This window comes from Ovis canadensis, chromosome 1 (genome assembly GCF_042477335.2).
Source record: "Ovis canadensis isolate MfBH-ARS-UI-01 breed Bighorn chromosome 1, ARS-UI_OviCan_v2, whole genome shotgun sequence".
Taxonomy (NCBI): Eukaryota; Metazoa; Chordata; class Mammalia; order Artiodactyla; family Bovidae; genus Ovis; species Ovis canadensis.
In genome coordinates, this window is record NC_091245.1 from 222,896,714 (window position 1) to 222,911,800 (window position 15,087).

Consider the following 15,087-nt stretch of genomic DNA (forward strand, 5'->3'; position numbering starts at 1 on the left):
ACGGAGGAGCTTGGTTGGCTGCAGTCCATGGGGTTGCGAAGAATTGGACACGACTGAGCGACTTCACTTTCACTTTTCACTTTCATGCATTGGAGAAGGAAATGGCAACCCACTCCAGTGTCCTTGCCTGGAGAATCCTAGGGACAGGGGAGCCTGGTGGGCTGCCGTCTCTGGGGTCGCACAGAGTCGGACACGACTGAAGCAACTTAGCAGTAGGTTTGTATTGTGTCTTATTGAGGTTTGATTTCAGTTTTCCCTAATGAATAATAATGTTGAACACATTTTCATGTGCTTGTTTCCTACCTATATATCCTTTCCAGTGAAGTGTTCAAATTCTTTGACCACTTTTACTGGGTTTATTTTGTTACTATTGAATTTTGAGAATTTTGTATATATTCTATGTGCAATTATGTGATAGATAATATACAAATATTGTATCCCAGTTTGTGCTTTTTCGTTTCATTCTGTTAACATCCTTTTTGATAATTTCATTTTCAGATTGTCCATTGCTAGTGAATATAAATAGGTTTATAAACATGATCTTATACCCTGCAACTTTGCTGAATTCATTTATTAGTTTTAATTGGTTTTGCTGTTGTTTACTTTTCTTGCCTGATTTCCCTGGATAGAAGTTCTAGCATAGCGTTGAATACAAGTGGTGAGATTGAACATCCTTGTTTTATTTCTGATCTTAGGGAGAATACATTGTTTTTCACCATCAAATATGATATCAGCTGTAGATTTTTTTCTTTCTTGTACAATCTCTTTATCAAATTTCTTTCTATTCCTGATTTATTGAATATTTTTATCATGAAATGCTTTGGGCTTTGTAAAATGCTTTTTTGCAGGTATCAAGTTGATAATATAGCCTTTCTCCTTTATCCTTTTAATATGGTGTATTACATTAGTTGATATTTGTATGTTATCTAACCTGGCATTCCTGGTATTGGGAATAACATGTATATCAGAAGGATCTCAGATGTACTGAGTAACTCACCAAAATGTCCAAAGCCCTCACCTTAAATACCATCTTTGTGTTGATGTTGTTTGGTTGCTAAGTCATGTCTGACTCTTTGCAACCCCATGGATTGCAGCATGTCAGACCTCCCTGTCCTTCACTACCTCCCAGGGTTTGCTCAAACTTATACCATTGAGTCGGTGATACCATCCAACCCTCTCATCCTCTGTCAGACCCTTCTCCTCCTGTCTTCAGTCTTTCTGAGTATCAGAGTCTTTTCCTATGAGTCAACTCTTGATATCAGGTGGCCGAAGTATTGGAGCTTCAGCCTCAGCATCAGTCCTTCCAATGAATATTCAGGGTTGATTTCCTTTAGGATTGACTGTGATCACCTTGCAGTCCAGGTGACTCTCAAGAGTCTTTTCCAGCAACACAGTTCAAAAGCACCCAGTCTTTGGCACTCAACTCAGCCTTTTTTATGGTCCAACTCACATCTGTATAGTGGAAAAACCATATCTTAGACCATACAGACCTCTGCCAGCAGAGTGATGTCTCTGCTTTTTAATATGCTGTCTAGGTTGCTGAAAATACCATCTTTAGGAAAGACAGAAGAGGGTGTTGGAGTGGTGGTTTGGTATCTCAAAGGGGATAAAGGCAATTTACATGAAGACGGAAAAGTAAATTTTGACGTACAAAGGTTTTCTGGGCCATACAGTGATGCTGGGACCTGGAGTAACTCTGATCTCTAGACCCTGAGTTTCTGCCACCACACACAACTAGCCTGTGGTCTTTGCAGATATCTCTGGTGATACCTCTGTTCTGGTTTTTGTCATTGTTTAGTCGCTCAGTCATGTCTGACTCTGCAACCCCATGGATTGTAGTGTGCCAGGCTTCCCTGTCCTTCATTGTCTCCTGGAGCTTGCTCAAATTCATGTCCATTGAGTCAGTGATGCCATCCAACCATATCATCCTCTGTTGCCGTTCTCCTCCTGCCCTCAGTTTTTCCAACATCAGAGTCTTTTCCCGTCAGTTGGTTCTTCACATCAAGTGGCCAAAGTATTGGAGATTCACCTTCAGCATCAGTCCTTCCAAAAAATATTCAGGATTGATTTCCTTTAGGATTGACTAGTTCGATCTCCTTGCAGTCCAAGGAGCTCTCAAGAGTCTTTTCCAACACTGCAGTTCAAAAGCATCAGCTCTTCGGCACTCAGCCTTCTTTGTAGTCCAACTCTCACATCAATACGTGACTACTGTAAAAACCATAATTTTGACTTGTATGGACCTTTGTCAGCAAAGTAATGTCTCTGCTTTTTAATACACTATCTAGGTTTGTCATAGCTTTTCTTCCAAGGAGCAAGTGTCTTTTTATTTCATGGCTGCAGTCAACATCTGCAGTGATTTTGGAGCCCAAGAAAATAAAGTCTGTCACTGTTTCCATTTTTTCCCTTCCGTTTTCCATGAAGTGATGGGACTGAATGATTTGCATGTCTGCTTTTCATTTCACTAAATCCATCAGAAATGTTTTCTGATTTTATGCTTTGTTACTTTAGATAGCAGTGGCTTTTACAAGCAAAGAGATTTGTTTCTATGATCTACTGTCCAAAGAAGAATTTCCTTGTCAATATAAACTCCAAGGCCTGAAAGGAACACCAATTTGTATGGATTATTGGTATAACCCTCTTGATGCCAATGAGTCAATTCTTTCTTTTGGGGACATAACTGGAAAGGTAAGTGAGGGGAGGATAAGGTTGAACATTGTGGATTCAATCATCAAACTATAGCTCAACATAGAGAGTGGAATGAAAGTGATCTCCTAATTGAACTGCTTTATAGATTACAAGGCCACATACCATGGACATAAAAAAAATGGACTAGGTCATAGTTCCTCTTCTTGCCTATGAAAACCAATCTTCACTGTGGTTTTCCTGCCTAAGTATAGACTCATTTTCTTTATTTAGGAAAAAATATTTCCTAACTTTTTGACCATAGGATGCTTAATCTATTAGATTCCAATGTTAATCAACATATAACATTAAATGTCTAAAGTTATGTCTTACAACTGTTTCATATTGATTATTCAGATTTTTATTCACAAGGTTTCAGGCTTCTTAGTAGTGGACTCTTTGAACATGCTTATTTCCTGTCTCAAGTGACAAAGGAATAGATGCATTAAAGAGAGCAGCACCAAACCTCAGACACTGCATACAGTAATTTCTGTTTTTCCATCAAATTCTATGACTCTTAAAAATGATTTTTTAATGAATGACATAGACAGAATATGTCTATGAATGCTGAAATAGTCTAATTTGAACAACTTCATTTCATAATTATGTAAGTTTTTCATCCTTACTGTTTTTAATGACAAATATATCATAAAAGCAAACAAATAAATGCCCTTGGTAATTGCCTTAGCAACCTTGTAGTGTCATAACTTTCAATATAATTCCTGTGACCTTTAAATAATATTAAATAAATGCCTGTTTGTTCAATATCTATTTCTTATTAATCTTAAAAAACATAGAATCTTCTTTCAACAATCACCCTACACTTATTTATTTCTCTTGCAATGTCTCTCTCAAGGTTCAAGTAATTGCTTTCACAACGGCCTTGATTTCCCTTTTTGAGCATCCTGCGGGTGCATGTGAAGATGAAGAAGCAACAGTGACCATTAACTGGGCAGAGCTGCGCCCTGGACATCACAAATGTTGCTATACATTAGGGCACAAACTTCATCATGGAGACTGGGTCAGACAAGGTACTGAACTTAAACAGCGATGAAAGAAACAGTCACCTTAGCCTTCTACATTTGTATTTTTTCATGAAAATATTTCACATACAGTGTTCAAGTCTAGAAACTAATAATTGATTCCCAGGAGGCTCTGACCTGAACTCTGCTATCCCCTACATGCTAGCAGGAATTACTTCTTTCATTCTAAAATTTATACCTCACACAATTAATTCAGATGGACTGTGCAATCAAGAAATCTCAAGAGAGAAGAGAAAATGATCACAGAATCCATTTAATTTCACCCCAACTCTGATCCTAACCAATTTTATCTAGTCACATTTGGGTCTACTTAATAAAAGAATTTAGCAAGAGCCCTTAAAACACTCCCTTGCTTTCTTTATTTTCTCATGAGAGGTGTATTAGTTTTACTGTTTTCAAAATGGAATCTTCTTAATTTTCTTTTCTTATTTCTCTTTTTTTTTCTATATAAGGACTGAACTGCTTTGATCTAGAGTACTTGAATGGCAGTTCTCTGTGAGATAGGACTATGTTATAAGACAGTATCTATGGAAGGTCAGGACTTTTTTAAAACCTAGTCAACAATGAGTTTGCTAATTTTGTATTATGCTTAATTTTTATGAAATTTGCATCTGATGGTTTAAGATCCAAATGTGCAGTATCTGCTCTGATATCTGCTTTGGTCCAGACGCTAAGACTATGGTATTTTTTTCACTTCAAAACTATTACATAAACAACATCCACTGAAAAGAATGGATCAGTCTCATTGTTATATTGCAGGTATGTTCTTAATGTACTTTGAAGAAGAGATAGTCAAAATGGACCCAACAATTGGCTGGTGTGATGGAACTAACTCTTTAATGCATGACCCATGATAATAATATCCCACATGATGAACTATAAGTTCTGCATTTTTTTCTTCAGTACAAGTCATACCATGTCTTTTGTAATTTCTGCGCTGTGTTGTGCTTAGTCCCTCAGTCATGTCTGACTCTTTGTGACCCTATGGATGGTAGCCCACCAGGCTCCTCTGTCCATGGGGATTCTCCAGGCAAGAATAGTGGAGTGGGTTGCCATGCCTTCCTCCTCCAGGGAATCTTCCCAACCCAGGAAGCAAATCGAGGTCTCCTGCATTGGAGGCAGATTCTTTAACAGCTGAGCTACCTGGGAAGCCCTTTGTACTTTGTACCTACCCTTAATTCTCACATGATATTAATCATGGGTAAACAAAAAATAAAATTTTTGGTCATCAACTATGTGTGACAGGCACAAAATTCTGTGTTATGTTTTCATAACATGGAAACAAGTAAGTACTAGAAAGTAAGAAAGTACTTCAAAGTGATGGAAGGTGTTACAGCTGCTTCCAAACAAGTATTACATTTTCATATATAAACTAAAGACTTAATATTTTTTTGTGCTTTAAAACTGTCTTAGGCATTGGTGGCAATAGAACAAAGATAAATTATAGACTTATCCCAAAAAACTTAATATACAAATAAGAATGAAAGACTAACATAAGATAACTTGTTTAAACATTGTACAGTGGTACTGAAAATTAACTACTAAGTCATATAAACAAGCTTTTGACTCTTTTGGAATTTGTAAACAGGAAAAGACATGAGGAAAAGCTTCAGGGGAGAGTGGTGGTAGCTGAAGGATGAATGAGGGGAGAGGAAGAGAGCACAGTGAACATGAGTAAATATAGGCAAGCAGGTGTAGTAATGGCAGTGGAGATGGACATGAATAGATTAGAAATGGAGTAGTAAGAAAAATAACAATGCCAAGGTCTAACAGGAATGTCTATTGGAAGATCTTGACAACCAGACCAAGTTCACATTTAACAGAAAAATGAAACAGGGACGCACGGAAGGTTTTTGAGGAAATCTGTGCAGACTTGATATAAATAGCGTCTAGGAAAAGTTTATTTAATAGTTCTGTCCCACACAGATTGGAGGACAGAGAAAGAAACTGCAATCAAATTGGCTAGTTGGTCATGGAAATGATAAAGCAAGGAGAGAAACAAGCAGCCTTTTGAAATGGGATCTTCAGAACTCAAGGTCTGAAATGTGGTGTGATGAACAATATTAGAGTATCTTATAACGACTTCGATTCCCAAGGAGTTACCACTGCGCCACCTGGGGAACCCGTGCTTTAGTTGAGTTAGATTCTATTACTGTGCCTTCAAATTCCTAGATCTTTTGGTCTTGAGAGATTGCAGAGTGGTTTCAAAGGTGAGTGAGGCTGCCTCTGTGGTTCAGGTGAGCCAGCATGCCCCGGCCTAATGCCTTGGTGGGGGAAGCCTGGCAGAGACCTGGTGTAGGCTGTATCCAGTGGAGCCACCTTAGAAAGGTGTGGCATGGGTGGGGCCACTGCCACAGCACGGACAGTAACATTGAGGGTGACATTGCTATCCCAGTGGGTCTGGAAGGCAGATTAACCAGACCAAGAGGGCTATTCTTGATCCATAATGTTTAATGGAGTTTTCCTTGTTAGGTTTTGTATTTACTTGAGACCTATCACTTCCTTTTTCCTCTCTTTTGGAATAGAAATACTTATCACATGCCTTTATCACTTATCACCACTTTATTTTGGAAGAATAGAACTTACTTGGTTCCACAAGTTCATAGCTTGGAGAAGGATTTGCCTCAGGATGGGTTGATTGTATCCTGAGTCCTACCCAAGTCTGATTTAGATATTTAGATGAAATTTGAACTTAAGACTTTAATGTTGTTGTTGGAATGAGTTAAGACTTTCAGGACTGTTGAGATGTATTTTAATGTGATAAGGACATGAATTGGGGGAGAGGGCTAGGGGAAGAATGTATGGACTGGAGTTTTGTGTCCCCTCCCCCCAAATTCATATGTTGAAGTCCTAATCCCAGTCCTCCCTCCTTATGACTGTGCCTTTGGGAGATGATTAAGTCGTGAAGGTGTTGCTCTCATGAATAAGATTTGTTGTTTTTCAGTCACTAAGTCATGTCCAGCTCTTGCGACCCCATGGCTCCTGTGTCCATGGGATTCTTCAGACAAGAATACTGGAGTGGGTTGCCATTGCCTGCTCCAGGGTATATTCCTGACCCAGGAATCGATCCTGTGTGTCCTCCACTGGCAGGTGGGACAGGTGTCCTTTACTGCTGAGGCACCAGGACAGCCCCATGAATAGGATTAGTGCCCTTACAAAAGAGAGCCCAGAGGATTCTCTCACTTCTTCCACATGTGAGGGCCCAGTGAGAAGAGGGCATCTGTGAACTAAAAAGTGGACCCTAACCAGGCACCGAATCTGTCAGGACCTTGGTCCTGGATGTCCTAGCCTTCCGAACTGTGGGAGATAAACTTTGCTGTTTACATTAGTAGGTCTCTACATTTTCTTATAGCAGCCTGGAGTAAGACACTGGGAAAATATTATTAAAATATTTCAAAAGAAAAGAGAAACCAAGAGAAATCTGGCTAAATATTGGTAGGCTTCTTTTTTTAAGAGGGATAATTTATAGTAAAAAGAAAAAGGTCAAAGTGAGAAAAATACATTTACCAATAGTGTGTAGTTCGCTGCTGCTGCTGCTTCTAAGTCGCTTCAGTCGTGTCCGACTCTGTGTGACCCCATAGACGGGCAGCCCACCAGGCTCCCCTGTCCCTGGGCTTCTCCAGGCAAGAACACTGGAGTGGGTTGCCATTTCCTGGTCCAAAGCATGAAAGTGAAAAGTGAAAGTGAAGTTGCTCAGTCGTGTCCGACTCTTAGCAACCCCTTGGACTGCAGCCTTCCAGGCTCCTCCAGCCATGGGATTTTCCAGGCAAGAGTACTGGAGTGGGGTTTAATACTGTGCAAATGGCTGTTGTGGAAAATGTAGTAGAAGAGACAATAACTGAAAAAGAAGAAAGTAGAGTGTGTGGAAATGTGAAGTATCTATATAAGAGTCTCTCCTTTCAAAGTTGGGATTTGAAGCTCAGGTACCTCTGAAAGGGGATCCGCTTCCGTTTAAGGCAATGGATGACTGCCTTTCCCCAGGTTTAGTCACTGGGACTTGAAGCTTAACTACAATTGTTTATTGGCTTCTTTGTAACTCAGGTGTTTCAGTATAAGACGAAGGAAGGAACGCTGAAATGAGGAGGCAGAAAAAAAGAGGAAAGCAGGCTGGAATGAAACACAGGACGATGGTTTTAGTAGCGATTATGCTCCTTGGTCTGCTAGCCTTGCTCTGTAAGGAGCAAGCAAATACTGATTGCTTTCAAGTGAGGCTTTTTTTGACCCCAGCAACATGAACTGATATTCTTAGACCTCCTTGAGGAATATGTTTACTGATTTTTGTCTCAGTGTGAGGAGGGAATATACAACAGACAAAAGAAGCTAATACATGGGCAACTTGGTAATACTATTTCACTGAAGCTAAGATAAAAGTATCTTTAAAACTGAAATATAAGAAATACTCACTTTCAGACATAAGGATATTAGCTTACTGCTTTAAGATAAGGTTCAGGTTTATTTAAAACTTTGAAGGAGAAAATGCTTTCATCTTGTCTGAGTGGTTCTGTGTTGTATCTTAATGGAAAAATAATTACCTTCTGAAATGTAAAGTAAGCGCAGAGTAAGTACAGAGATTTTGAGCAATAGTGGCAAGACATAAATGTCTTGAACCGCAGAGAATTTTCTCTTATTTGATCATAAAGAATTGCCTTTTCATATAGATAGTATCATTGGAAACCTTGAAACCCACAGACTGGAAGTTCAGCTGTGGAAAAGGTGAATACTAAATTGCTTACAATAAATATGATTGATTTTCTTTATTATGTTGGAAGGCGTTTTGCCCTCTTTGTTTGGCCATGGCTATGAGAAGGTACAAAACAGTTTGAACTGATAAAATCACTAATTGCTGAGCTGATTGTTGAGCTGATTAATGAAAGGATGCCAGAGAATTTAGAATACAGAAAGCAGAGTGTTTTCTTAGAGAGCCTTTCTAATTGATGGGGATTAAGTCTGGAAGAGAAGACAGATTTAGTGTCTTGCCTGTGTGTTTTTCCATTTCCCTACATCTACGTCAGTCCTCCAGAGAAAAACGGTGCACCACAGAGTCAGCTGGAACATGCTGCCCTTCTGGGCAGTGCTCTTGCTGAGTTTAAAGCAGTTGAAATCAGCTTTGAGAGACTGGCCAATGTTTGCAGTAAAAGATCTCTTCCTGTAGATTGTCCCGTAGTGTGGCAGAAGGGTAAGATCCATTGTAAGTCTAGTCTAGTATTTTGAAAATTCACTAAAAGAATGGCGTTATTATTTTTAATATGCCTACCAAGGCTGAGTTAGATTTTTTAAAAAAATATAATAGCTAGCTTTATTCTTTCTTATCTTTCCTCTTTGAAATGGTAGTTATTCAGAATGTAGAGAGACCCAGGATGGTCTCAGAGAATGGGACTACTACAACTTTAAAATCAGGAATACAACTGAAAATAAACTCCCTCAGACAAGACTCCTTCAGACAAGAGACCTTCCCTGATAGCTCAGTTGGTAAAGAATCTGTCTGCAGTGCCGGAGAATCTGGTTCAATTCCTGGGTCGGGAAGATTCGCTGGAGAAGGGAGAGGCTACCCACTCCAGTATTTTTGGGTTTCCTTTGTGGCTCAGCTAGCAAAGAATGTGCCTGCAATGTGGGAGACCTGGGTTTGATCCCTGGGTTGGGAAGATCCCTTGGAGAAGGGAATGGCTACCCACTCCAGTATTCTGGCCTGGAGAATCCCATGGACTGTACAGTCCATGGGGTCACAAAGAGTCGGACACAACTGAGCGACTTTCACTTTCACGTTACTTTCAGACCAGAGACCATCAAAGAAAGTTCCAGGTAGGGAGTTTTCCTAATCATATGACTCATAAAGTGAAAACCTGAAAAATGATAATAAGAATTCTTAGTTAGAAATGGCCCAATTTTCTACCCTGCTATAGTTCATGGGATCGCAAAGCGTTGGACATGACTGAGGGATTGAACTGAACTGATAGCTTCCATCTGTTGGCAGATGATAAAAAAGGGCCTCATTGTAACTTCGGAAAAAGCAATGGCACCCCACTCCAGTACTCTTGCCAGGAAAATCCCATAGACGGAGGAGCCTGGTGGGATACAGTCCATGGGGTCTCGAAGAGTCGGACATGACTGAGTGACTTCACTTTCACTTTTCACTTTCATGCACTGGAGAAGGAAATGGCAACCCACTCCAGTGTTCTTGCCTGGAGAATCCCAGGGACAGAGGAGCCTGGTGAGTTGCTGTCTCTGGGGTCTCACAGAGTCGGACACGACTGAAGCGACTTAGCAGCAGCAGCAGCATTCTAACTTAATCTAAGTGCACTTAATAGCGTTACTTACTGAGTTTTTAGGTATCACTTTTCATTTTCAAATCACTTTTTCCACATAAACTAATTGGTATTACACAGTTATTTTGATAGCAACACAAGGGTGAGGCTCTATGGTGACAGCTTCCCTTAATGCCTTTTTTATGACTAAAGGGCAAGACAGAGGAACAGTTGAAAGTTAGCATCTTAAGGAATGGACAGACATGATCAAATTGTCTTTTTTATCCCTCAGCATATCATCTAAAAGTAATTTTAAATATTTTGCTGCTGCTGCTGCTAAGTCACTTCAGTCGTGCCCGACTCTGTGCGACCCCATAGATGGCAGCCCACCAGGCTCCCCCGTCCCTGAGATTCTCCAGGCAAGAACACTGGAGTGGACTGCCATCTCCTTCTCCAATGCATGAAAGTGAAAAGTGAAAGTGAATTCGCTCAGTCGTGTCCGACCCCCAGCGACACCATGGACTGCAGTCCTCCAGGCTCCTCCATCCATGGGAGTTTCCAGGCAAAAGCACTGGAGTGGGGTGCCACTACCCTCTACCAATCCTCAAACACACTGAGAATATTTAAAACAAATCATTTATTTTATCAGTTCTTTTCATCCCCTAGCTTGGTATTTTAAAAACTTCTTCATTATAACCCATTATTTCCTTTTCTCTCTTCAAGAAGTGAGGAACACATGTTTATCTACTAGGTAATTTGATTTCAAGGAAATGGTTTCACTTTTACCTTTTGCTCGGGCATTCTCAGGAACTCTGGCATTCTACAGTTTAACCAGAAACAAGTTATATCTTGGTTTAGAAACAAAGTGTGAATTGTTTGAACCTCCGGTATGTAAGACTACGGGTCCATAAATGTCACTTGCTAGACTTTGGCCACCTCATGTGGAGAGTTGACTCATTGGAAAAGATTCTCCCCGAGTTCACTCAGACTCACGTCCATTGAGTCGGTGATGCCATCCAGCCATCTCATCCTCAGTTGTCCCTTCTCCTCCTGCCCCCAATCCCTCCCAACATCAGAGTCTTTTCCAATGAGTCAACTCTTCGCATGGGGTGGCCAAAGTACTGGAGTTTCAGCTTTAGCATCATTCCTTCCAAAGAAATCCCAGGGCTTATCTCCTTCAGAATGGACTGGATGGATCTCCTTGCAGTCCAAGGGACTCTCAAGAGTCTTCTCCAACACTACAGTTCAAAAACATAAATTCTTTAGTGCTCAGCCTTCTTCACAGTCCAGTTCTCACATCCATACATGACTACTGGAAAAACCATAGCTTTGACTAGATGGACCTTAGTCAGCAAACTAATCTTTGTCTCTGCTTTTGAATATGCTATGTAGGTTGGTCATAACTTTTCTTCCAAGGAATAAGCGTCTTTTAATTTCATGGCTGCAATCACCATCTGCAGTGATTTTGGAGCCCCAAAAATAAAGTCTGACACTGTTTCTACTGTTTCCCCATCTACTTCCCATGAAGTGATGGGATCGGATGCCATGATCTTCGTTTTCTGAATGTTGAGCTTTATGCCAACTTTTTCACTCTCCTCTTTCACTTTCATCAAGAGGCTTTTTAGTTCCTCTTCACTTTCTGCCATAAGGGTCGTGTCATCTGCATACCTGAGGTTATTGATATTTCTCCCAGCAATCTTGATTCCAGCTTGTGTTTCTTTCAGTCCAGCGTTTCTCATTTTCAGGGTAGCAATACTTTATTTTGATTGTGCTGTAATGCCATTATGGAATGTCCATGGATTTGAAGATACAATTATAGTGCTCTGTAGTATACTTCATGTGTTATACTACTGCTTTATTAAGTCAAGTTATAATAACTCTTAGCATTTTCTGTAAACAAAGGGAATTGTTTCGTAGAGGATGCTCCTGATAAGGATATTATCCTCAGATATTATACTGCCGGTACTTCTAGTAAAGTAGCAGGATTAATGTAGCAAGTGATCAGCAAACTTTATGCTCCCTGAAATTAATTGCTCCCCAGTGAGGTTCAAAGGGGCTTCCCCAGTGGCTCAGTGGTAAAGAATCTGCCTGCAATGCAGGAGACACAGGAGACTCGGGTTCTACCTCTGAGTCAAGAAGATCCCCTGGAGGAGGAAATGGCAACCCACTTCAGTGTTCTTGCCAGGAAAATACTATGGATAGAGGAGCCGTGTGGTCTACAGTCCACAGGGTTACAAAGAGTTGGACATGACCAAGTGACTGCGCATGCATGCACACAATGAGGCTCAAAGAATGTAATTGGTAGTGGAAAGAACTTCAAATCAGATAATAGAAAAAACCTGGCATACATACGGCAGCGTGGCTTAGTGGAAGAGAAAGATTGTTGTTTGCTCTTCAGTTGCTAAGTTGTGTCTGACTCTTTGCAACCCCATGGACTACAGCATGCCAAGCTTCCCTGTTCTTTACTATTCCCCTCAGTTTGCTCAAACTCATGTCCATTGAGTCAGTGATGCCATCCAACCATCTCATCCTCTGTTTCCTTCTCCTCCTGCCCTCAATCTTTCCCAGCATCAGGGTCTTTTCCAGTGAGTTGGCTCTTCTATTCAGGTGGCCAAATATTGGAGCTTCAGCTTCAATATCAGTCCTTCCAATGCATATTCAGGGTTGCTTTCTTTTAAGATTGATCTCCTTGCAGTCCAAGGGACTCTCAAGAGTCTTCTCCAACACCACAGTTTGAAAGCATCAATTCTTTGGTGCTCAGCCTTCTTCATGGTCCGACTTTCACATCCATACATGACTACTAGAAAAACCATAGCTTTAGCTATACACACCTATGTCGGTCAAGTGATGTCTCAGCTTTTTTTTTTTTTGATGTCTCAGCTTTTTAATATACCACCTCGCTGGGTCATAGCTTTTCTTCCAAGGAGCAAACATCTTTTAATTTTGTGGAAAAGAAAGATGCAGTGGTACCAATGAAAAGCTCACAGCCAATCAGGATGGCACTCAGTCTCATCTCTGTCCTCAATTAGCCACATGACCTAGGGTGATATGGCTTTTGGGCTATATCCTCATCAGTAAATTTGTGATAGCTACCCACTAAAGATGATTACAAGATAAGGACATGGTTTAATACCTGGTATCAGTTCAGTTCAGTTCAGTCACTCAGTCGTGTCTGACTCTTTGCGACCCCCCCATGAATTGCAGCACGCTAGGCCTCCCTGTCCATCACCAACTCCCGGAAATACCTGGTATGGAAGGGATTAAAAAACATTACTCTAATAATACTTTTAAGTAATCCACAGATTGAGGGAGATTACATGATAGGGGATGAACAAGAAACAACAGTCCAGGTGAATTCTGGGCTGAGTGGAGAAGTAGACCATTTTGGCCCTCAGCAGTCCTTTAGTCGGAGAAGGCAATGGCAACCCACTCCAGTACTCTTGCCTGGAAAATCCCATGGATGGAGGAGCCTGGTAGGCTGCAGTCCATGGGGTCTCTAGGAGTCAGACACGACTGAGAGACTTCCCTTTCACTTTTCACTTTCATGCCTTGGAAAAGGAAATGGCAACCCACTTCAGTGTTCTTGCCTGGAGAATCCCAGGGACGGGGGAGCCTGGTGGGCTGCTGTCTCTGGGGTCACACAGAGTCGGACACGACTGAAGTGACTTAGCAGCAGCAGCAGCAGCAGCAGCAGCAGTCCTTTTGTGTTTCACAAAGTTTCACAGCACATTGTTTGGTGAATTATTCTTCTGCCTGGAGCTCTGTGAGGTCTCTTTTCTAAAAGTCTCCTTTGCATTATCAGAGCCCCTTCTTTTTTCCTTAGAAATTGTGTTCTGATTGGCATTGACTAGTAGAACTTGGCATCAAAACTCAGTTAAACTCATTTACTTTAAGAAGTAGAAACTAAAAAGAGAAGCCCAAACTCAGGTTCAGCTGCTCACCAATTGAAAGTCAATACTTGAGAGACAAGCGCTGACAGGAAAGGAAGTGCCTTATTCAGGAAGCCTGCATCCTGGGGTAGAAGGTAGACTTGTGTTCCAGAACCAACTCCAAGATTCTGCTTGGCCTTAGAAGATTTAAAGCGAAAAAGGAGACATAATCTCATTTAATCATTGAGATAAGGAGTCAGATTCATCACTATCTCCCACTGTGTGCAGACTTGTGGACTCCTTGTGATCTTTCTTTAGATGCTGTCTTGTTCACACAGGGAGCTTGAGGGATTACGGAAGGGGAAGCTGGGGAAAAGATCTAGTTCGTTGTTAATTACTTACCCTTCATTTCTATTTCTTTGATCTAAGAAAAGAATCAACAGATTAGACAAGGCACTGTGTGATCAAAGGATTTGGAAGGTGTGCTTGACCAGGAGATGAGTAGACCATGGGAAAGCCTGGTTTAAAGGTTAGTTACAATATAGCTTTTCTAAAGTGACAAGACAAAAGGAGCCTCCTGCAGAGAGTGGTTTCCTGCAAAGAGCTATTTCCTGCCAAGAGATGCTTACATGGGCATTGATTAACATAACACAAAGCATATGCATCATTAGTAACAGGAACTTTAAGAATCATTTGAGAAAGCAGGTGAAAGTTTTGCAATCCCAAATTACCTTGTTGCTGGAGATTTCTCATGTGATTTCTTCAGATCTATTTTTGTTGGGCTTCATGAATAGAGGTGGAGAGGTTGGGAAGGTTCCTCAAATCCTGATATTTTATACAAACTTTTGTGTGTACACATCTTTTTGATGGAGAGGGTCTACAGCTTTCATCAGATTGCCAAAGGAACATTTGATCTCCCAAATTTTGAGAAAATGAAAGTGTTAGTTGCTCAGTTGTGTCCAACTCTTTGCAATCCTATGGATCGTAGCCCACCAAGCTCATCTGTCCACGGGATTCTCCAGGCAGGAATACTAGAATGTATAGACATTCCCTTCTCCAGGGCATCTTTCCAATCTAGGGATTGAACCTGGGTCTCCTGCATTGCAGGTGAATTCTTTACTGTCTGAGCCACCAGGGAATGGTTTAATTCTCTAGAGTATAGGAAAGCCTTGCTCTTAGTAATGTATTCTAGTGTCTTGCTACTCAAAGTGTGATCATCACCAAACAGCATCACCAGCCACAACTGGGGAT

At 40.9% G+C, this 15,087-nt stretch overlaps 1 protein-coding gene across 1 annotated transcript in view; it reads left to right on the forward strand.

Annotated features, from left to right (window-relative positions):
• Positions 1–15,087, forward strand: part of WDR49 (WD repeat domain 49) — a 164,725-nt gene that overhangs the window by 34,657 nt on the left and 114,981 nt on the right. The window contains exons 3-4 of the mRNA XM_069595505.1: positions 2,509–2,685; positions 3,539–3,713. Coding sequence (XP_069451606.1) covers positions 2,509–2,685; positions 3,539–3,713 — 352 coding nt within the window. The remainder of the gene's footprint in view (positions 1–2,508; positions 2,686–3,538; positions 3,714–15,087) is intronic.